The following is a 22,190-nucleotide window of genomic DNA, read 5'->3' as shown; positions in this document are numbered from 1 at the left end:
CAGCCCTCTTCCCCCGAACTCGCTCGTGCCTCCTTGCGGGTCTCCGGCCTAACCCAGCCCGGTCCTCCGCAGTCGCGGAGCCCCAGCCGTCGTGCCCACGCCAGGCCGGGCGCCCGTGGTCGGTCAGCGGTGAGGTGGGTGAGGTGGGGCAGGCGCTGCTGCGGCGGAGTCTTGGGGTCGGGCTTAGAACTCCAGGTGCGACGCTCGTGGCTTCCGGGTTCCGTCCAGGCTCTGGGCGTGGGGTGGCGGCGGCTGAGCGCCGAGGAGCTCGCGGAAGACTGAGAGTACAAGCGAAGGCGGACCGCCGGCAGGCGGGACGGGGAAAACTGCCTGCGTTGTGCGTCGGTGGGTCGGAAAGTCCCAAAGGGCCAGGGTGGAGGCGGTGGAGGCGCCGGGGCTGGTGGGGGCGCCGGGGCAGGTGGGGACCGAGCGCAGGACCGGGCGGGGCGGGGAGGACAGATGCTTTTAGTGGGCATTTCCCAAGGCAGAAGGGAGTATGGTCGTCACCCCCCTCGCTGCTCTCGTTTTTCAAAATTGGCGAAATGAACTTCAGTGGGAGCCCAGTACCGTACGGAGTGGAGGTTGGGAGTGGCTGCAGGAGAAAAGCGTCCCGGGCCAAGGGGGTCACCACCAAAGGCGGCCCCTGAAGAGAAACCGACTGCCAGGGCGAGGGGGGGTTGGTGCTGGTACGGAGTAAGGAAGTAGGTGGGTAGCACGTCTGATCCAAATCGCTCACCTGGAGTGCTGTGTAAATCCTGGAATCGTCTCAGCTTTTATCCCCTTATAAAACGTAAATTTTAGGTGCAGCTCCATTAACCTATTGAAGGCCCCGATATTTCATATGAAGGATATGACCCAACATGCCAGTCATGTCAGGATTAATGATATACATATAAGATAAATTGACACCCTGTAATTAAAAAGCAGAACTTTGTCAAAGTTAATAAGTAATTCCCTACTTAAAATTTGCTGTATGGAAGAACATCACACACACAGAGTAACCGTTGTTCTGCTGGAAAGATGTACAAATCACTTTCATAAAACGAATTAAGAGATGGTTCCACTCTTATGGTTCTCTTAGGACAAATAATGGACTATCTTTGCTTTGAATCGTCCAGATCTACTATTTTGTTACGTTTTTAGATCAGTGAAACTTTTTTTTAAAAGGTAGGTACAAATTTGTAACTATGAAAAGATTGATATAATTTTGCATTCTTAGGCTAATTTTTCTTTATAGGTGATTTCTTAGGAGGTACAGAAATCTTTGAAGGGCTTTGTACGGTATTGAAGGATGGCAGAAGCAGTGTTGATTGATTTCTTTGGTTTGAAATTTAACTCTCAGAAAAATAGTCATCAGGCATTACTGAAGACATTGAATGCTGTCAGATACCACCATGCTGCCAAGGCCAAGTTTCTTTGCATAATGTGTTGCAATAACATCAGCTGTGAAAGGGATGGTGCACATAATAACTGTGAATTAGAAGCAAGCAATGGATTATCAACTCTCTTGAGAGAATTTGAGACTGTTAGCAATCCTAGTATGGCCGCCTCCTTGTATACTATTAAGCAAAAAATTGATGAAAAAAATTTGAGCAGCATTAAGGTAATTGTACCCATGCACCGGAAGACATTACTGAAGGCTTTTATTGATCAACTCTTCACCAATGTTTACAGTTTTGAGTTTGAAGACTTACAGGTGACTTTGAGGGGCGGTCCTCTGAAACAATCCACTGAAATAAGCAAGATCACAGCTCAAGAAGTAGAAGCAATCCAGAATGAAATACAAACATATTTGAGAAGTCTGCCAGCACTGAAAGGAGAGTTAACCATTATCACATCTCCTTTGATCTCAGGTATGTTAAACATTGTGTTGTTTCTACTGTATACATGAAAAAACTAGTCTTTCTTTAGAGGATGTTCGCCTTTTTTTCCCCTCCTTTCTTTTGTAGACTATAGGTTTATGAGCTCATTGGCATCAGTTGCACCATGGGAGTGTGAGGGATGTCAAGGGATATCAAGGGATAGTCCCTTCAAAGCCACCCTTCATAAATAAATTTGTTTTATGCAAATTCAGTTTTAAGACAAATCCCCCAGCCTTCCTTTAAAATGAGATTTATGACCCTAAGCATCTCCTGTTTAGAAATTTTGATACCTTAACTCATTGGCACCTTCACAGAAGAATGAAATTTTAAAAAAGTCAATCTTATTTCTTGGTTAAATGATATTTAGTGTGGGCTATATGCTGTTAGGATTAACAAAGACGAAGGGGACAGAAGATACTCTGAAGAGCAATAATCCCATGGGGACGGTAAAGAAAACACAAAGCCATATGTAACAAGAACACATGAGGTACACAGTGCTGTAGAAATTGGAAGCCAGAAAAACATGCAGCTTGAGGTGATCATGGAAAGTCTTAGTGAGACACTGGGTTTATAACGTCTTATAGTCTTTTGTATAGCGTATTTTTAATCTTTATTACTTCTATTCAACAGATATTTTCTTACATGGATTTACTACAAGAACAGGTGGAATATCTTACATCCCAACTCTTAGCTCATTCAATCTCTTCAGTAGTTCCAAAAGGAGAGATCCCAAGGTGGTTGTTAAAGAAAATCTGCGTAGGTTGGGAAATGCTGCAGGATTTAACGTGGAGAAATTTTACCAAATAAAGGTAAAATTTTGTTTCATGTTTTAGAAGCTCTAAAATATATTCCTGACTGTGCTAATGACTACATGGACTTTAATCAAGCTATTTAACTTTGCATCTGGTGTTTTATCTAAAATTTCAGGATAATGCTTATGGTTGTTTTTCTTAGATCTATACACTATAGCCTAAAAATCAATTCTATGATAGATATCTTTCACCTGAAGTTCAGTATATCTAAAAGTACAGTCAATTCTTATAGTACCACTGCCCTTTTTGATTTAGAAGGAAGATTCCAGAATGGTGGGAAAGGCCATTATTTTCTAAATCAACATTAGGAAGAACTAGGATCTCTATTGATGCTTTGTTTCTTACAGAATTCTAGCTTTATTTGGGTCAGGGAAAGTAAAAATATCTTTAATTTGGTAATTAATTTAACTTCTTTCCATAAATAGTACTTTATGGAAAGTGCTACAAGTAGAGATTTACCCATCTGTAGTAGGAGATATTTGTGATGGACTTTATTAAATTGTTGAGTGTTAAAGTCTGTTTTCCTTTTCACAAAATATGCAGAGATTATAATACCAAAAGTTAAATGACAAGTAAATTTGGTATTTTACCATAGAAGTGATATTTTTAATGCTTACTAGTAATATTAAACTAGTTATATAATTTTATACAAAATGAGTATTTTCAGAAAAAGCTTATGGTATAAGAAATTCTTCTTGCAAAATATTTTTATCACACATCTTTGGTATTAGACTGATCATGCCAGTGACGTCTGGATTATGGGAAGGAAGGAACCTGAATCTTATGATGGAATCACCACAGATCAGAGGGGAGTCACAATAGCAGCTCTTGCTGCTGACTGTATACCAATTGTTTTTGCGGATCCTATCAGAAAAGCATGTGGTGTTGCTCACTCTGGTAAGTATATTAAGCATTTAGGATTTTACCAGTTTTGTAGTATAGGAAAAATTATAATTTCTTTCTGCTGGGCATGAACAGTTAATTACTTTACATGGTATTAAGTGTAAAAATAGGGATAGAGCCAGGATACTTTTATTATAGGAGCAGATAAAAGCAGTACCTCAGTCATTTTATGTGAATCAGAGTAGAATTCCCAAAGGAAGCAATACCCAGGCTGATTTCTGAGAAATTTGTAGGACTTGACTAGGTGCCAGGGTTTCTCAGCAGGGTCGCTATTAACATTTTGGGCAAGATAATCTTATATTGCAGTTTGCTTGGCTTTCAAAATTCCTAATGCCAGTAGCACCCCCAGTTGTAATAACAACAAAAAAAGCGCCTACATGCTTTTTATAGCACTCCAAAGGGAGTGGTACTGCCTCTGGTTGAGAACCCTTGAAGTCTAGGCAATGGGGAATAGGAAGATAAGGCATGTTGGAGAAAGGTATTCATGAAGATGAAGGTGCAGCAGCATGTGTAAAGAGTTAAGAAGCAAGATATGTTTGGAAAACTGCATTTAGTTTAATATGTTATAGTCTAGTGCCTTTATTCTGTATAGTTAAGAACAAAGGATTTTTAAATGTTGTGTTAAGGTATGGAATTTTGTTTTCTGAAGGTATTTTAAAATGCTATTTGGATTATCCTGTGGTTATGACTTTGTGAAATGAGGGATCTTTTAGAGTTCCTTCTGCTTGTAAATCTCTGACTTTGCTTTTTAGACAAAAGATAAATAAGGAAGTGGCATATTTTTTTTTGATCTAGCTAAACTTACAGGATTGGATAACTAGCAGTCAGATTTATGATTTGACAGTATCAAAAAGTTATTTAACATTTGAGTTTTATTTCCTAGATATAAAAAGAGAATCTTATTTGTTATTTCTTAGGTTTTGAAACATTATTTTTAAATACCAAAGATTAAAGCTGTCAAAATGAAACACTCTTGAATAAAGTTAAAGGTCTGACACTTTATGATTTTTAAAACTTGTTATAAAGCCACAGTAATCAAAACAGTATGGTAATGGCCTAAAGACAGACATATAGACCAATGGAATAAAAGAAAGAGCCCAGAAATAAACATTTGCATATATGATCAAAAGATTTTTAACAAGGTACCTAGAGTATACAGTGGGGAAAGGACAGTCTCCAACAAATAGTGCTGAGAAAACTGGATATTCACATGCAAAAGAATGACGTTAGATCCTTATCTTACATCATATATAAAAATTAACTCAAAATAGGTTAAAGACCTGGCGCATGGGTAGCTCAGATGGTTGGGCATCTGTCTTCAGCTTAGGTCTTGATCCCAGCGTCCTGGGATTGACCCCACATCAGGCTCCTGGCTGGCTCAGCAGGAAGCCTGCTTCTCCCTCTTCTTCTGCCTCTCCCCCTGCTTGTGTGCTCTGTCTCTCTCTCTCTTCCAAATGAATAAATAAAATCTTTAAAAAAAAATAGGTTAAAGACCTAAATGTAAGAGCTAAATCTATAAAACTTATCAAAGAAAACAAAGTGTAAATCCCTGTGAACTTGGATTAGGCCATGGTTTCATAGAAACAGCACCAAAAGCACAAGAAACAAGAATAAAGACATAAATTGGAATTCATCAAAATTAAAAAACTATGCATCAAAGGACACAGTCAACAAAGTTAAAAGGCAACCCATGGAAAGGGAGAAAATATTTGCAATTCATATATCTGATAAGGGGTTAATGTCCAGAATATATTAAGAACTCCTACAACTCAACAACAGAAAATATCCCAGTTAAAAATGGGCAAAGGGCTTGAATAGACATTTCTTCAAATATGATAAGCAAATGGCCAGTAAGCAAATGGTGAAAAAATGCCTAATGTCACTAGTAATTAGGGAAATGCCATCAAAACTATAATGAGATATCACCTCACACCCATTAGGATAGCTAATACTAAAAAAACAAAAAATAACAAATGTTGGTGAAGATGTGGAGAAATTAGAACTCTGATGCACAGTTGGTGGGAATGTAAAGTGGTATAGCTGCTATAGAAAATAGTATGGTGGTTCCTCAAAAATTTTAAAATAGAATTACCATATGATCCAGCAATTCTACTTCTGGGTGTCATTCCAAAAGAATTGAAAGCAGGATCTTGAGAAGATACTTGCACACCCGTGCTTATAGCAGAATTATCCATAATGGCAGAGAGGTGGAAGCAATCTAGGTGTCCATGGATGGATGATTAGATAAGGAAAATGTGATATATACATACAATGGAATATTATTTTAGCATTAAAAAGGAAGGAAATCCTAACACCTGAATGAAGACCTTCAAGACATTATGCTAAATGTAATAAGTCAGTCATAAAAAGACACTGTAAGATTCCACTTATATGAGGTATCTAAAGTAGTCAAATTCATAGAAACAGAAAGTAGAATGGTGGGTGCAGGAGTGCTGGGAGAAAGTGGTGAGGGGGAATTGTTATTTAATGGGCATAAAGTTTTAGTTTTGCAAGATGAAAAAGTTCTAGAGCTTGGTAGCACAACAATGTGAATATATTTAATACTACTGAAGTATACACTTAAAAAGAGTTAAAATGGTAAATTTTATGCTATGTGTATTTCCCCCCAATTTAAAAAAATGTGAATAAAAAGTGAAGGAGAGAAAGAAGACTAACATGGTATAATCCCAGTGGAAACTGAAAGTGTAGAATATTTTTAAAGGAAGTGGAAGGGACCTCCCATTAAGTATCTCTCCCATGTCAGATGCTTTGCAAAGTGTACCTCATTTAAAAACCAGTGTTTTAGTTAATTGATTACTTAGCTTAATTAATTGATTTTGTGATTCATTTGCTATTTCTGACTTTGAAAAAAAGAAACTGACTCTGCTCATTTTTAAGTTAGGTATAAATCAAGGTGAAATGTTATGTTTTAACATCCCTTATCTCTTTTTCTTCCTATTTACCAGGTTGGAGGGGTACTTTGTTAGGTATTGCTATGGCTACAGTGAATGCTATGATCACAGAATACGGCTGTAGTTTGGAAGACATTATTGTTGTACTGGGACCTTCAGTAGGACCTTGCTGTTTTACTCTGCCAGGGGAATCAGCAAAGGGGTTTCATAATCTTGATCCTGAATGTGTACGGTTATTTGATTCACCAAATCCCTATGTTGACATTCGTAAAGCCACCAGGTATGTTTGATTTCATTTCAGAACTGCAAGTTTGGTTATTGCTTATTGTTTCTAAAATGAAAATTATTTTAGACAACAATTAGTAACTCCAAGAAAATTTGAGGTGGCAGATAAATAAGTAGCTGACATACACATATATACAAAAACTTATTTTGATTATGAAATATATTCTCATTTAAGTTTGACTAACAAATTTTCCTGTTATCTCTTAATTGACTTTAAAGTGAAAGAAGATATATTTGGCATATAGTTTTGAGAGATCTACTTAAACTTCATATAGAAAAGTTGCATGTACTTCATAGCCCTTCAGCTAAAATCTCTAATGTAATAAACTATCAGGAAGATGATATTTTAAAATTATTCTCTAATTAACTAGAGGAATATATTTCTTAGCAAAAATGTTAGATAATATAAGCACATAGTCACTTTCAAGCTTTCTATGGTCCCTTTCAATTTTGAATTATGAAGTTTTGCTATTAAAAGCCATTATTTGTCTTTTCTAAAAAAGAAAATTGATCTGAATTGTGTTTCTATTCGTCAACAAAACCTTGCCCAGATTCTGCATGATTTAGCACATAAGTAGGAAGGATTGAAGTTGATTCTTAAATGTAACTTGTGGAATTAGTATCACTAATTTATAGTCATATTTTATATTATAAAGTATTTATGGAGAAGCAACTTCTCTGTGAAAAATTTTTTAATAGGAGGACAAGAGATGGGAGGGCCAAATGACTAAAAAGCATGCTCTGTCTGATCTGAACCAAATGAATCTTTCTGCAAATACCCTGGTAACTTTAGAAGTTTCTTCTAAATAAGTACTTGATTTTGATTATAAAATTCTGTACCCACGTCATGTCTGCAGGACAATATAGAAGGTTTTACAGTTCATATATGAACTTAGATTAATGGTGATAAAATCTTCCATTTCCTGACTTTTTCATGTTTTATGTCTGAAAACCAATTTGCATTGTTTCAAGCAGATCTTTCCCAGAATTCTTTTACACCAGTATTCATATGTGTATATTTTTTATTGCTTTGGCTATTGGTAAAATAAAATCTTGGTATCTTTTGACAAATCTTTATCCTAAGGATTCTTCTAGAACGGGGAGGAATTCTACCACAGAATATCCAGGACCTGAACCAAGATCTTAACCTCTGTACATCCTGCCATCCTGACAAGTTTTTCTCCCGTGTCCGAGATGGCCTTAATTTTGGTACACAGATTGGCTTCATATCAATTAGAGAATGAGGTACAGTAGGTTCTTTCTCTCCCTTTACTTCTCTTCTTCTTCCTCTTTCCACCTTTCTGTCCCCTCATTTTAAAAAATAATTACATTTAACTTTACCCCTTTATTCTTAGAGGAAGAATTAAGTTTCTACTTTTTAGTGAAGGAATAGAGGTAGAAAAGTTAATTTTTAGGGGCATGCTCTAATATAAAGAATAGCCACTCCTTTTCCTATTTAATGAAGAATAATCAAGCCAGCATATAAAAATAAAATAATTTATTTAAAAAATCCTGTATGTATACCATTTATTACCTATGTACTTGACATCAGTATATTTCCTATCATAACATCTTTATACCTTTCTTTTTTCTTCTTTTGATTTTTGAGAAGAAATCTTTTCATAAAGATTCTAAATTCTAGGATAATAAAAAGTCCTCACATATCCAAACTGGCTTGGTTTTCAACTAGATTTGCAACTGCTTATCTGTAGCAAGGGTTGGCCAATTTTCTTTAAAGGGTAGATAGTAAATATTTTAGGCTTTGTGGTACATACAGTCTCTGTCTCAACTACTTAGCTTTGCCATTATAGAGCAAAAGCAGATACAACAACACAAACAGATGAGTATGACTGTGTTTCAATAAAAGTTTATTTATAAAAAACAGGTGAGGGGCCAGGCAGGTTTGGCCCACAGGCTATAATTTGCTGATACACGATCTATAGTCATTAAGACTGAGTATAATTTCATTAAATTAGTATTTATTTCAGATGTTTTTTTAGAGTTATACAAAAATATTTCATGACGGTGATTTAGTGCTGACCCTTTAGCATATATCTAATTTTCCTTAAGTTTACTCTTAACTGAATTAATATTATTTTTAATCTTCACAATGTCTTTAACTCTTTAATATAAAAGAGACTTTAGTAGGCTTAATGATCCTTACCTTGATATTGTAATAGCACTAGTAAGGGTCTTATATTTGTTTTCTATGTATTTTTACAGATACTTGACTGGATTTTTATACAACTATTTCTTGCCTCCTTCTAAACTGATTACAAGAGAGAAATTTAGCTGTTTGATTTACTTAAAACCGAAAGGATTACAATGGATAACTCATCTTTAGGTATATTTTCACTATTATCCAAAGCCAAATGACTTTCACTTGATTCTAGTAAAATTTAGGTGAGGATTATTCTTAAAGTTTGTTCTGTTTGTTATATAAATCAGAAATAGGTCTGTTCAGTTCAGTATTTACTGGGTATGCCCTATTTGTCAGGCATTGTGTGAAACGTAATTCAATTCACTTTGAATCAAAGTGAGTAAGACCTTTTCTCCTTGAGTCTAATGCAGTGGAGGAGATAAACACTTATAATACTTTAATTTTGATAGCAGTGGAAGAGTACAGAGGAAGGAAGTGTCAGGAAAGGGCTGTAGAGAAAATGATATGTCACATGGGCCCAAAAGATGTACAGGCTTTTGATAAATGAAGAACAACCATAACAGGTGGAGGGAACACCATGTACTAGGGCGTGAAATTGAAAGTGTAAAACATGTTCTAGAGAGAGAAGGGTGTAGGCAGAGGTTACCAGAAAAACAGGTTGGGAAGGGATTAGTCAGTCTCAAATGCCATGTCAAAGAGTTTAGAGTTGATTTTCTGGGTAAAGAGGCATAAAAAGTAGGGGAGTGTTTTTATTTCCTTAGTGTCATTTGTAACAGGATGGATTTAAATTGTGAGAAACCAAAGCAGAGCGACTTTTTTAAGAGGCAAAATACTTTAAAAAAGAAACAAGACAGTGGAATTAAGATGGAGGAGAGTAGATGAAGAGACATTTCATACATGGAATCAGTAGATCCTCTTAATAGATAATGAAGATGACAGATGAGCAAGAGTGGAGAAGTCATGGATGACTCCAAGATTTCTGCTTGGTTGACTGTTAAGAACAGCAGTAAGGGGAAGGAAGATGTTTGGGAAAAGGGAGAAAAATAATGAGTTTGACATGCAGACTGAAGTATATCCAGATGGAAACTATTTGGTCAATAACTAGAAATACAGACGTCCCGTCCTGGTGGGAGCTGGGAGAAAGATACAGATTTAGAAGTTGGCTATGCAGATATGAGGCCTGAGTCCATTGGGGTAGGCTGAATCATCTAGACAGAACTACAGGGTGAGAAAAAGGAGGTTCAAGTGTGAAACCTCATACAACACCTACGTTTGAAGAACAAGAAGCTGAACTAGTAAAAAAAGATGAATCATTAGAAATAAGGGGGGAAAAAACAGAGTATACTTATTTTGAAGAAAGTAGCCAGTATGAATGTGAGAGGTACTCAGAATTTCCAGAGATACAAGGTACAAGAAATTTTCAGAGAGAGAATAAAAGGAGGACTGAGAAGGAAGCCAGTGGATTAACCCCATCAAAGCTGTTCTACAAGCAATGGGGACAGAGTCTGATTTCAGTGCATTGAGGAGGAGGATGCATAAGTGTCCACTCTTCTTTGATAGTATTTACTAGAGAAAATAAAGTACTGGGGTTGTATCTCAGATCAGTACTTTTAAGTATATTTGTAGGCTGAAGAGAGGAGTCAAGCTGTTTTCACTTGGGAGAAAATGGTGTGACATAAAATATATGACATGTATTTTTAATGTGAGTAGTTACATTTCACCTTAAAAATTTATCTTATTATACATTTGTTTCTAACTGAACATGTAGTAGAATAATGGAAAATTACATTTGTTAGGTATTTACAAAGGACTTTTACATACATTATCTCATTTTACCTTTATAGCTACTCTGAAATACATAGGTCAGTTGTTACTCTTTTTATTCAGGTGAGAAAACTGAGTCTCGTTGGAGCTTAAAATCATATAATTTATGGTAAAATAAGATTTGAACCCATATCTTGTGACTTGAAATCTCATTTCAGATTTTATAGTTAATCAAAGCTATCTAAGTTAATTTTTATTTTCAACTTTTTGTTAATAATCATCCATTCATACATTCAGCCAAAATTTTGTTGAGATACAAGGATAGGTTAAAAACAATATAGTCGTAGCCTTTCAGATGTTTAATATCTAGTGAAAGGTGGAATCAGTAAACCAGCAGTTTCAATACTGTGATTTATGTTGTACAGCTGTCACAACCTGATACCTTATTTAGTTGAATTCTTCTATGCAACTCGGAGCTCAGTGTAAAATTTAAATAAAATACCTCATTTCTTCCAGTTGGTGAAAGGCATTAAACACAAAGCATAGGACGATAATTTCAGACTCATGCAAAAAACTTTTCTGTTTAATGATAATTATAAAGAATAATTTCATACATTTAGAAAGGTTGATAATTTTCCAATTCTGTGCATTATTTTTTTGAAGTTTACAAATTTACAAGAGTATTAGGTGGCTGGGGCACCTGGGTGGTTCAGTCACTTAGGTGTCTGCCTTCTACTCAGGTCTAACCCCAGGGTCCTAAGATTGAGCCCCATGTTGGGCTCCCTTTTCAGTGGGGTGTCTGCTTCTCCCTCTGCTCCTCCCCCTGCTCGTTTGTGCTCGCTCGCTCTCTCAAATAAATCTTAAAAAAAAAAAGTATTAGGTGGCCATATTTCACTTTATGTACCAAAATATTCTAAAACCAAATAAAAATTATATTTGATTATCTGTGATTTTAGATTATCTGCTTCAGAGTATTTAATGAAAAGTCTCCTTGCTGTTTTACTGAGTGAAACATATTTTTTCAGTAACTGAGAAACATAATGACTAGGTTATTAAATCATCATATCTTATTATCTCTATAAGATCTCTGTCACTCTCAAGCATTTATATATAGGTTTCTGGGACTTTGGGGGTACAATCACAATGATAATTTTTATTTTTAGTAAGTTTTGTTTTCAATCTAAGCACTGCTACTAACTGCACATAGGAAATATTGGTTGTCGTTTTATTAAGAAGAGGAATTAAATTTGTAAATCAGATGAGAGTTCATGACTTGATTATTTTGGAGGTACTATCAAACTAAAATTTAATTGTAATTTTAAATTGTGAATAGTAGCATAGTGACTAAATATGCTATACTACAGTGCTTTATAAAACAAAAAAGTGATCTTTCCACTAGGAGGCAGTATTTCTACAAGTAACTCTGCTCTGTTTCTTGATACAAAGTTGAACCAATCCATTCTCTGTATTTAGTTATACCAAAAAAAAAAAAAGAGGGACATTTAAACTTAATGAATGTATTGGTCCTACTTTATATGCAAATATCTTGTAGTTCAAGTATATAAAAGCATTTAGGAACCCTGGAACTATCTCACTTCTACAGAATCTCTAGTAACTCTTTTTCTGGAAGTAGATTTTTGGGGGAAAAATTCACAGAAGCTTATTCTGTGACACATGACAAAAACATAAATAATACCCACGAATTCAGAAGCTGAAAGATAAGTTGTCAGTTACATATGAATTACATCATTTTATATCCCAAAGTGGATTTGATATGGTTTTCCCTTGGTTGTCCTAAAGTTATACTTAGAACATATCCATCCTACTTTTTTGTGAACTCTTAGAGAATGCCACCAACCTATAGAAGTTCAGGACTTTCAAGAAAGCACTGCTCAGTTATCTATGTGTTTGTGTGTGTGTATGTGTGGATCTGTGAGTGTTCATGCTAAATGGCAAGCAAGAAATCTGTATGTTATATATGATACATAGCCTCTTTGCCCTAAATGTAAATTCACACAAAACATATTGGATGCAGTCGAATTAATAGATTTCTTTCTATAAAGTTTTTGTAAATTGTGCAGTAAAGAATGGGAATCATGGTTTATGTGCTTACTGTATATGTTTATGGGAACTGTGGTCTGGTGCACCTACGTTTCCATTGTAGGCAGTGTTCTAAAACTTCTGATTTCGAAGATGGCGCAGCTGCTGCAAATAATGCATTATTCTGTGCTAGATATTTGCTTAGTGAAGGAATTAGAATCTGCCAGTACTGCTTTTTCCAGGTTAACACATTCAGTTTGGACTCATGATGATTGCATGTCAATTTTGTGGAGATAAACTTTTCCTACTCTCCTTAGATGCATTTTTTTTTTTTTAATGGAGAAATAAATGCTTACATCGTATTTCCTGAGTCCTTGTGCCAAGTGCCGGTGGTAAACTATGTCTTTTCTTAATCTGGAGCAGGCTTTTTGTTTTATTTAATTCTCAGAAGGCTGGGGTGTTCAGTTATGTATTTTATTAACCAACTAAAATTTTCAGCAGACTCTTTAGCTCAGAATGTCACATTCCTTTCTAACAACAACAACAAAAAGAGTATTCTCATTTCATGAGAAACATTTGTGGAAAATAGATTTGTTCATGGTAACAATTGAGTTTTCCATTTTCTTAATTCTTTTGCATTGCACATTGCTTCAGTTTATATCTTACACGTACTTCCCTATTCCTTTACTTTCCTTAAGTACGTTTTAGAGTTATATTTTCTTATCCTCCATCATCCTTGTTTTCATAATTGATGTTTCGTATTCATAAGGTAACTTAATTCTTTCAATTTTATACTTTCAAGTACATATTCAGACTTGGATATAAAAGTTCCTTGTTGGACATATCCTGTGGGCCCTTAAATTAATATCCTCCAACTTACCATTTTCCCTCCAAAATTTGTTCCCCTCTCATGTTCTATCTCAGAGAATGAAATCATTTTCCATGAAGTTGCCCATCCAAAAATCTTAAGAGTATTTCTGAATGTCTCCCTTTCCTTCACCTCTTCTTTTCCTATGCTTCTACTTTTGTAAATCTATCATCCATTCCTGTGTCTCCGTCAAAACTGCCAGATACTCAGATCATTATGTCTCATGTGCATCATTTGAGCAGCCTTCTAACTAGTCCTTCATTGAATCCCTTCTTTCACTGCTGTTATTGATTATTCTAAAATGCAAGTCTGGTCATATTACATCCCTCTGAATTATTTTATGGTTTTTCCACTGTCTCCAAGATAAAGACGTGCTCACTGACTTTTATAAGTGCCATTATGATCTCACCCCTGCTTACCTTTTCAATTTCCACCACTCCGCATTATATCTATATCACATATTCTAGCCATTCTGCATTTTTTTTCATTTCCTAGAATATACATTAAGCTAGGTCAGACCACAAAGGTTGGTTTGCATTCAAAGATTGACTAGAAGTCAAATTAGGTTTAAGGTTACTTTCACGTAGGCTTTCTACTGAATTAGAAAACAAGCAACACCAAGGACATATAATATAAACACCTAGGTGGATGGATATAGCACTCCAGTGTCCCCCTAGTTCCTTAGGGAGATATGACCAAAATTCAGTTGTCACTGTAGTATATATTCAGTGAGTGGTATGCCAGTCATATATAGAAACAGCTCAGTAGTTTTTGTTCCATTAGGCAGGGTGAGGGGCCATGTTAATGTTCAAAGTCTACCTTCTGCCATATAACAAAATTTTGCTGTATCTAAACGTGAATAATTTTTTTTGCCATGTCATTGGGTTCACAGCAGGTCTTACCATTATCTTTCATAGTGGTGATTTATCTTGCCTCCTGGCTTTGTACCTATTGCTGGCTCTGTGTGCATAGTTCTCAAACTCATTTTTCTTGAACAACTCATAACCATTCTTTAAGGCTCAGACAAGTGATCTCTCTTCCAGAACATTTTCCTTGGTCATTTTCCTCACTAGCATCCTATGCATCACTTTTTATAGTCCTCAGTGTACTGATTTTTAAATGTTCTGTTTACTTGTCTACTAGTAAGTGTAAGCTCTGTCAGAGTAAGGACCAGGCCACTTGTCTTCATATTTTTAATATCTGGCAAAGATTAACACATTGTAATCACTTATATCTATAGAAGGAAAAAAGGGAGGGAGAAGGGAAGGAATCTTTTAATGATCCAATACAAAGTCCAAAGATAAAGATTATAAACCATTTGGGGGGGGGGAGTGTGTGTGTTGTCATTTTTTACCAAGTAGTTTTCTATCTTCAATATTTAGTTGAATTTAAATAATCATGATACATTGTCTTTTTAAAGAAAGAACATCTGTTTTAAAGTGTTCAGCCATGTTTCTTTACAGAGAACATCTGTTTAAAGTGTTCAGCCATGTTTCTTAAAAACATTGGAATTTCTGGTTTCCAGTTTGTATAATAATATAAACTTTAAATTATTGCTTTAAAATACATGTCTTCGGGATGCCTGGGTGGCTCAGTTGGTTAAGCATCTGCCTTCTGTTCAGGTTACAATCCCAGGGTCCTGGGATTGAGTCCCACATCGGGCTCCCTGCTCAGTGGGGAGCCTGCTTCTCCCTCTACCTGCTGCTCCCCCTGCTTGTGCTCTCTCTCTGACAAATAAATAAAATCTTAAATAAAATAAAATATGTGTCTTCTATGGGAATGCCGTATGTTAGAGACCAATATGTATTTTGCAAAACTTGATTTTTTTCACTCCTGTAATAATATATTTTAATATTTATTTTATATTACACAAGAGCCATGGTCCCTGACCCCATGGCACTTACTTATTTACATCCTGTTAATGAAATGAATACAACCATTTAATCAAATCACTATGACAGGGATCCAGAGAGTAAAGGTCAAATAGGTAGGTCTTTTCCATGAAAATGAAATGGATTTTCAATAGCTCTCTTGATATTTGAAAGTAAAATAGTAAAATTGTTTTCTTTTGTTTTGGTAGACTCTCTAGAGTCTTGTTTTGGTAGACTCTAGAGCAGTAGTTCTCAACCTTGGCTACATGATTAGAATTACCTGGTAAGCTTTAAAAAACACCCAAAACCAGGGGTACCTGGGTCGCTTCTCGGTTAAGCATCTGACTCTTGATTTCAGCTCAGATCATGGTCTCAGGGTCATGGCATCAAGCCCCATGTCGGGCTCTGAGGTCGTATGGTGGAGTCTGCTTGGGATTCTCTCTCTGCTCCCCTCTGTTCTCCCCACTTGTGCTCTCTCTTTCTCTCTCTCTCAAATAAATAAAAATCTTTAAATAAATAACACCCAAAACCAATTCAATTAGAATGACAGGTGGGAGTGTTAGGAGCAGGCATCAGTGCATTTCAAAGCCAACTGAGAACCACAGGTCACCAGGTACTTGTTTATCCTCATTTAGTTGAATTTATTTAAATAATTATATATTAATGCAGTATAAAGAAAGAATGTTTGCAATAGAGATCTATCTTCGGGCTTTCAGCCATTTTTTTTTTTTACCCGTCATTAGTCTTTCCTGTTTCCAGCTTGTAGTAAATTTGAGAATATTGAGTCCAATCTGATCTAAATTTAAAGCTTTTCTTCCCAACTTGGACCAGACAGGCATTGCATTATCCCTTTGGAAAAAGGCATAGTTCCTTACCACTTATTATATTATAAAAGTGGTAGATTCCCGAAATTCAGTATTCTTATCCTAGGACATAAACTTGTGTACACAAGAATATACCTAGGTCCCTCTCTGGTGCCCCCATGGGACTTTGGCGGCTAGGGAAACTAACTCAAATGTAGTGTTCATCCTACTTGCTAATTGTGAATAATGAAGTCTTTTGTCCCTGACTCAGGTATCTCATGTCTTCTGCCAACATCCATGAAACAGTGATAGGCTGTTTATTAGATAATTTATTAGCTTATAAGAAGGGTTAGATAAAGAAATTCCAGACCCAACAAAGAAGAAGCTCATTTGTTACTGGGCTCCCTATCTAGAGGTGTTCATAAGTGGATGGATAAATCCCCTGTTGGGGATACTACCTAAACATAGCAAGAAATAAAACCCCAGACTAGTTTTCCTTGGACTTCTAATGTCATTACAATAGAATGAATTTTGGGGCACCTCAGTGGCTCAGTCGGTTAAGCATCTGCCATTCAGGTCATGATCTCAGGGTCCTGGGATCAAGCCCCCAATCAGGCTCCTCGCTCAGAGGGGAGTCTGCTGGAAGATTCTCTCCCCCTCTCCCACTGCCCCTCCCCCTGCTCATGCTCTCTTTCTCTCAAATAAATAAAATCTTAAAAAAACACAATAGCCTGAATTTTATTATTCCTTTTAGAAGACCTAGTAAATAGGTTTAGACTTGTCTACAGAATACCAGAAGATTCTTATGGAGTTATCCAATGAGAAGGATATTGTTGTGCCCCTCCAAGTTGAACCACTAGGAAATCCCTCCAGAAACATGACCTCAATACATAAATGATCCAACTTCCATCCATTGTCTCTGTATATCTCTCCTCTAATAAATCTTTATTCGCTTTCAGATGAAGGGAAACTCAAGATTATTATGCCAAAAATATAATTGGTTCTAGACTTCATATCAAAGCTCTTAGCACCCTGGCAGTCAAGATTTGAATCTCTAATCTGCCTTGAGAACCCTCTTTCTGCCTTATTGTAAGTTAAGTTTTATTGGAAATTCATGGACATAAGTTTCATTAGTATTAATGAGACTTTTAGCATCTAACGCAGAGGTAAGAACACTCATAATACTTTTCTCTCATTGCCGAAAGCCTCTGATATTGTTTATCAGAATACTTTGAAAATGTATATTAAAATCTAGTCTGGCATTCTAAGAGTGGTGATTCAAGTTTGGATCACCTATGATATCTGGCCTTCACTGAGCATAAACAAAGCTTTAACACTAGCATCATGGTCATAACCTCTTAATGTCTTCCTTTGTCTTTCCCTTTATAAATGTTTTGTGTGTTATGCACATTCATCCACTGGGTGGCAATATATACTCAAGAATGTGTACTGTTTCTAGTACCCTGTTCTTCTCCCACCACCCCCCTTGTAACTGAATTTAAGATGTGAAACTTTTTTTTTAACCTGAAAAATAGCCATTGTATCAAATCATAAACAGTTTTATCTATATTCAAGCTCCTACCCAGAAGTGACTACAGAGATTTCAATAATGTTAATACTTCCTGCCATTGACTCTCAACCACATTCTGTGTCCTCCCAATATGTTCACACACACATTTGCAAAATAGATGATCCTTCATGGTCTTCTTATCCCTCACCATTTTAGAGTTGTTCATACCTCACTCCTTAAACACACACATGCCCTGTCTGAATTCCCCTATTTTTCAGTTCCAGTAGTCTTAGTATCCTCTTATTTCTGTGGTTCTTGCATGACAATGGACTTTTCCCTTTTTCCACATACACTTATTCAAAACCAAATAATATAATGTTAAGGGATTTTTACATATCATCAACTTTGACTACCTAATTTTTTTTCCAGATGAGCATACTGAAGTCCCAATATAAAGTCAGTAATGTTAGTGCCGGACACAACGCTAGAGATCGTCTACTTAGAGAGTCTACAGACACCAGTGTTGAGACCCAGATATCTGGTGACTTTCTTAGGGTCATCTCACAGGTAATAATGTGGAGCTGTATGTTTACTGTCTCGATCCTCAGGTCAGAGCTCTTTTCACCACAGAGCTTTGTCTCATTTAATCATTGATTTATACATTCAACTCATATATCTATTCATCAGAAAGTGTTTAAGTAGCTGCTCTGTTCCTGGAACTGTGCTAAGGTTTGCAGGTACAAATTTATAGTGACACCACTTTAAAGAGCTGAAGCTAAAATTGAGTAAACTGCCACCAGGTGGCATAAGCCTTCAGACTGGCAAGGACATTTATAGGTAGTTTGTAGGTAACCATTCAGTTTTCCTTCTTAGACATTTTTTTCAAACTCAGATGATGAGAACTGGTTTGAATGTGCAATCAGACTTGTTTTCTATTAAGGTGCTGCCGATCTGCCAGCCTTCCAGGCACAACTCTTTGTGTTATTTTTCTGTTTCATTTCATGTTTTGCTCATTGACTCACTGCTTGTTCAAACTGGTTCCTTTCCTCACCTTTAGCCTCTTTATAAAAACCTGCAATTTAGCAACCTCAGAAAAACAACACCTTGGGCTAGTCTCCGCCTACTACAAGTTCACTGCTACTTCTGAGCCTTTGTTCCTGCTGTTCTCTTCCCTGAAATTCCTTTTCTTGTAAACTCATCATTGACTTACCAGTATTCAACAAACATTTGAGTGGTTATTATGATGATGCTGATAAACTAGAAGACAAACTGTGTACTCTATTTCCATACCAGAATCTGCTATGTCCCTTTCTACCCTTCTGAGAGTAAAGAAGATCCAGTTGGTAAAATGGGTATATGAACAAATAGATTGAAGGCAATTACCAGGACTAGTGATGACCAAAGTATCAGCCTTGCAGGGGTGGTCAACAAAGAAATTGGCCCTTGAGTTAGGTCTGGAGGTAACTCAATAGTTTAAATGGATACAGAGTCAAATATGGTTTTATTTATGAAATGGCATGGTATTTTAAAGTCTGACAATTTTAGCATGGTTAGAAGCTATGATGTATAGGTAAATGGCCAAAGTTGATTATTAAAAGGAAAGGTAGGGACCAGATTATGAGGGTCCTTGAATGACATGCAGGGAAGTTAGGACTTTATCCTTGAGGCATTAAAAGTCATTACAATATTTAGGAAGGGGGATGACACAAATAGATTTGCATTTTAGAAAGATCATCCCCAACTCTGTATGGCACAGATTGGAGAAAGGTAAGGCCAGATATAAAGCAACCAGTTAGGAAATGACCATAGTACCTGGGTGAGGATGCTAAGGCCTGAGCCAAGGTAAAAACTGTGCTTAAGGAGAGGCAGGGATGGATCTGAAAGCATCAGCAGAATTTGATAATATGATATTGTGATTTATAATAAGAAATATATATTTGATCTTTGTCCCCTTTCCTGGCAGAGAGCTCCTAAAACCCATGGAATTTTTTAAGTAATGAGAACCAGAAAGATGTCTTTTATTATGTTAATGAGGTGGCTTTTGGAAAACTGTATAACTAAAGGATGGAGGCTGATTACCAGGAGAAGAAGGAAATGATCAGAGGTTTGGAACTTACAGTCCCACCCCCTGACCTCAGGGGCGGCGGGGAGAGCATCTAGGGGCTGGAGGTTGAATCAGTCACTGATGGTCAATGACCAATGATTTAATCAGTTGTGCTACGTAATGAAGCCTCCATAAAAACCCAAAAGGATGGGGTTCTGAGAGCTTGCAGGTTGGTGAACACATGGAGATTTGGAAACAGTGCTCTAAAGAGTGACCAGTATCTGGAAAGTCAGGCCGTGGGTGAGGAGAGTAGCATTAGGAAAGACACCAAGTTGGAAGTGACCTCAGTGTATTCAAGGGAGATTGAGGACCATGGCCTATCTTGACTTGTCTTTTGACTCAGAGCGGCTGATAGGTTGTATGTCTCCTATTTCTGCTTTCCCATATCCACCTCTTCTTCATGATTCACTTTATTATTTTTCTGAGTTATAGTGAAGATTTCTAGTTGTATGGTTTCCATGATTTCTTTTTCCATTTCCTTCCTGGCTTTTTTCAATTTGCATTTCATTCTGAATTTCTGTTTTTCTGGCCTTCATCCTAAAAGTTTTGCTAAATTTTCTATTTCTAATCACCTTAGTTTCTATTTTTGTTAACATTCCCATTTGCCTCTGAGGTCCACATGCAGCCTTTTGAGGCAATGTAGTTGAAATTCCCATTAGAATTATGTAATAATGAGATATTCTTTTAGCATATTTTCAAGAGCTGTGGACAAATAAACATGTGGCACTGAAAAATCCATCATGTGACAAGGATATGTATTAGTGCCTCCTGCACAGTAGACATTTGATAAATCTTCCCAAATGAATGGATTTTACATAATAATCTGTCAATAAAAAAAGAATACATTGTTTTGGTGCACACTTTGCCTAGCACTTTTTACTATCAGAATAAGTAATACCATAGGAGGCTCAAGGAATAAGCAGCAAGGCCATGGTTCTTCTGGATATGATTTCCTCTGTCTTCTTCAGTCAAATCAAGCTGACTTTTATGCTCTGAATGGAGGTGAGGGTCAGGGAACTGGTGTGTCAACCCCCTTCTGTCCATTGGGCCCTAGCTCAGGGATCTGTATGAAGTATATCAAAATACTAGTCCAAGTGGCTGATGTCTACTTCAGCTATTTGTTCACAAATACAAGTTCTGAAGTCTTTGAAAACAGTTTGTTCTTTAAACTTTGTGAGCATTCCTTTTATAATTTGTTTACACTGTTCAGTGAACAGGCTACTGATGTCTCTGTTAGAGCAAAATTAAAATTCAACTAGGCTCACTTTGATGGTTGATCATAAATTCCAGATAAGCCAATTCCAAATTAATGATATTTTATTATCTAAATATGTACATGTATATACATATGTGAATTAAGAATGATAGCAATTTGGAACTGGAAGGAAATAAAAAGAATTCTCTTTAAAGCTTACGTTTTACAGATGAAGAGATTTGTGACTGGTAAATTGTTCTTTTTTCTTGTTCTCAAGAGACTAGTTCTATATTTAAACACAATCCAGAAATAACCTCTTTACAGATATAATTTGCTTTGATTCCATGACTCTCTCAGAGCAGGTTACATGTTATGTAATGCTCTTATTTTTATTAGCTGTGTCTTATCATCTCCTATAAGTCTATAGGAACTTTGAAAGTAGAAATTTTGTTTTATTTTTGCATTTCCCACAATACCTGCACCAGTACATCCCACATCTGATACTGGATTGAGCATGAAGCCATCTGCAGGCAGCCATGGTCCTACACTGAAATTAAGGAGATAGGCATTAAGGTGGTAGGTCTCCTGTGGGCTTAGCACATTTTCTTTTGCTTCAGAACATCTGATAGTTTCCCTGGATAACCTTGTTTGCTATTTAGAGACCTGTAGTGTATACTCTTCACCTGATAGTTATAAAGCTGTGTCCCTACACTCTGGCCGTCCCATCCCATTGTTTCCTCACCCTAAAACCAACATCTGCATTGGGCTGGACTGGATTTCCCATTCCCTGGTTTGGACACAAATTAGAATTGCTACCACTACACAGGGTCCCCTTCCTTGTGCCCCTCAGCTCATCCTCCTTCATCCTGGCATGCTGAATGTAACTCAGGCATCCTGCCTATAATCCCACTCTGAGAGCTAAAGCTCTTGTTTGTCTATCACTGTTACATAAAAGAAATTGGTGTTGAACAATTTGAAAGAATTAATTTTGTCATTAATTATTCACTTGACAAATATTTACTGAGTACCTAATATATACCATACTACATGCTGTTCAGGTGCTAGAGATACAACAAGGAACAAGACCAAATCGCTGCCCT

General features: G+C 36.5%; 1 protein-coding gene across 1 annotated transcript; it reads left to right on the top strand.

Moving 5' to 3' along the window:
• The first annotated feature begins 47 nt into the window (after positions 1–47).
• LACC1 (laccase domain multifunctional purine nucleosidase 1) lies at positions 48–11,649 on the top strand. Its single transcript, XM_028106150.2, has 7 exons — positions 48–134; positions 1,238–1,853; positions 2,493–2,671; positions 3,406–3,571; positions 6,544–6,769; positions 7,859–8,019; positions 8,998–11,649. Exons 2-6 carry the CDS (start codon positions 1,292–1,294, stop codon positions 8,016–8,018), a joined length of 1,293 nt encoding a protein of 430 aa, XP_027961951.1. The 5' UTR covers positions 48–134; positions 1,238–1,291; the 3' UTR covers position 8,019; positions 8,998–11,649.
• Positions 11,650–22,190: the final 10,541 nt, after the last annotated feature.

The sequence above is a fragment of the Eumetopias jubatus genome, unplaced genomic scaffold (genome assembly GCF_037043125.1).
Source record: "Eumetopias jubatus isolate StellerSeaLion01/CBP00866 unplaced genomic scaffold, mEumJub1_p1.0 scaffold_3, whole genome shotgun sequence".
Classification (NCBI taxonomy): Eukaryota; Metazoa; Chordata; class Mammalia; order Carnivora; family Otariidae; genus Eumetopias; species Eumetopias jubatus.
This window is presented reverse-complemented; position numbering and strand designations above follow the sequence as displayed.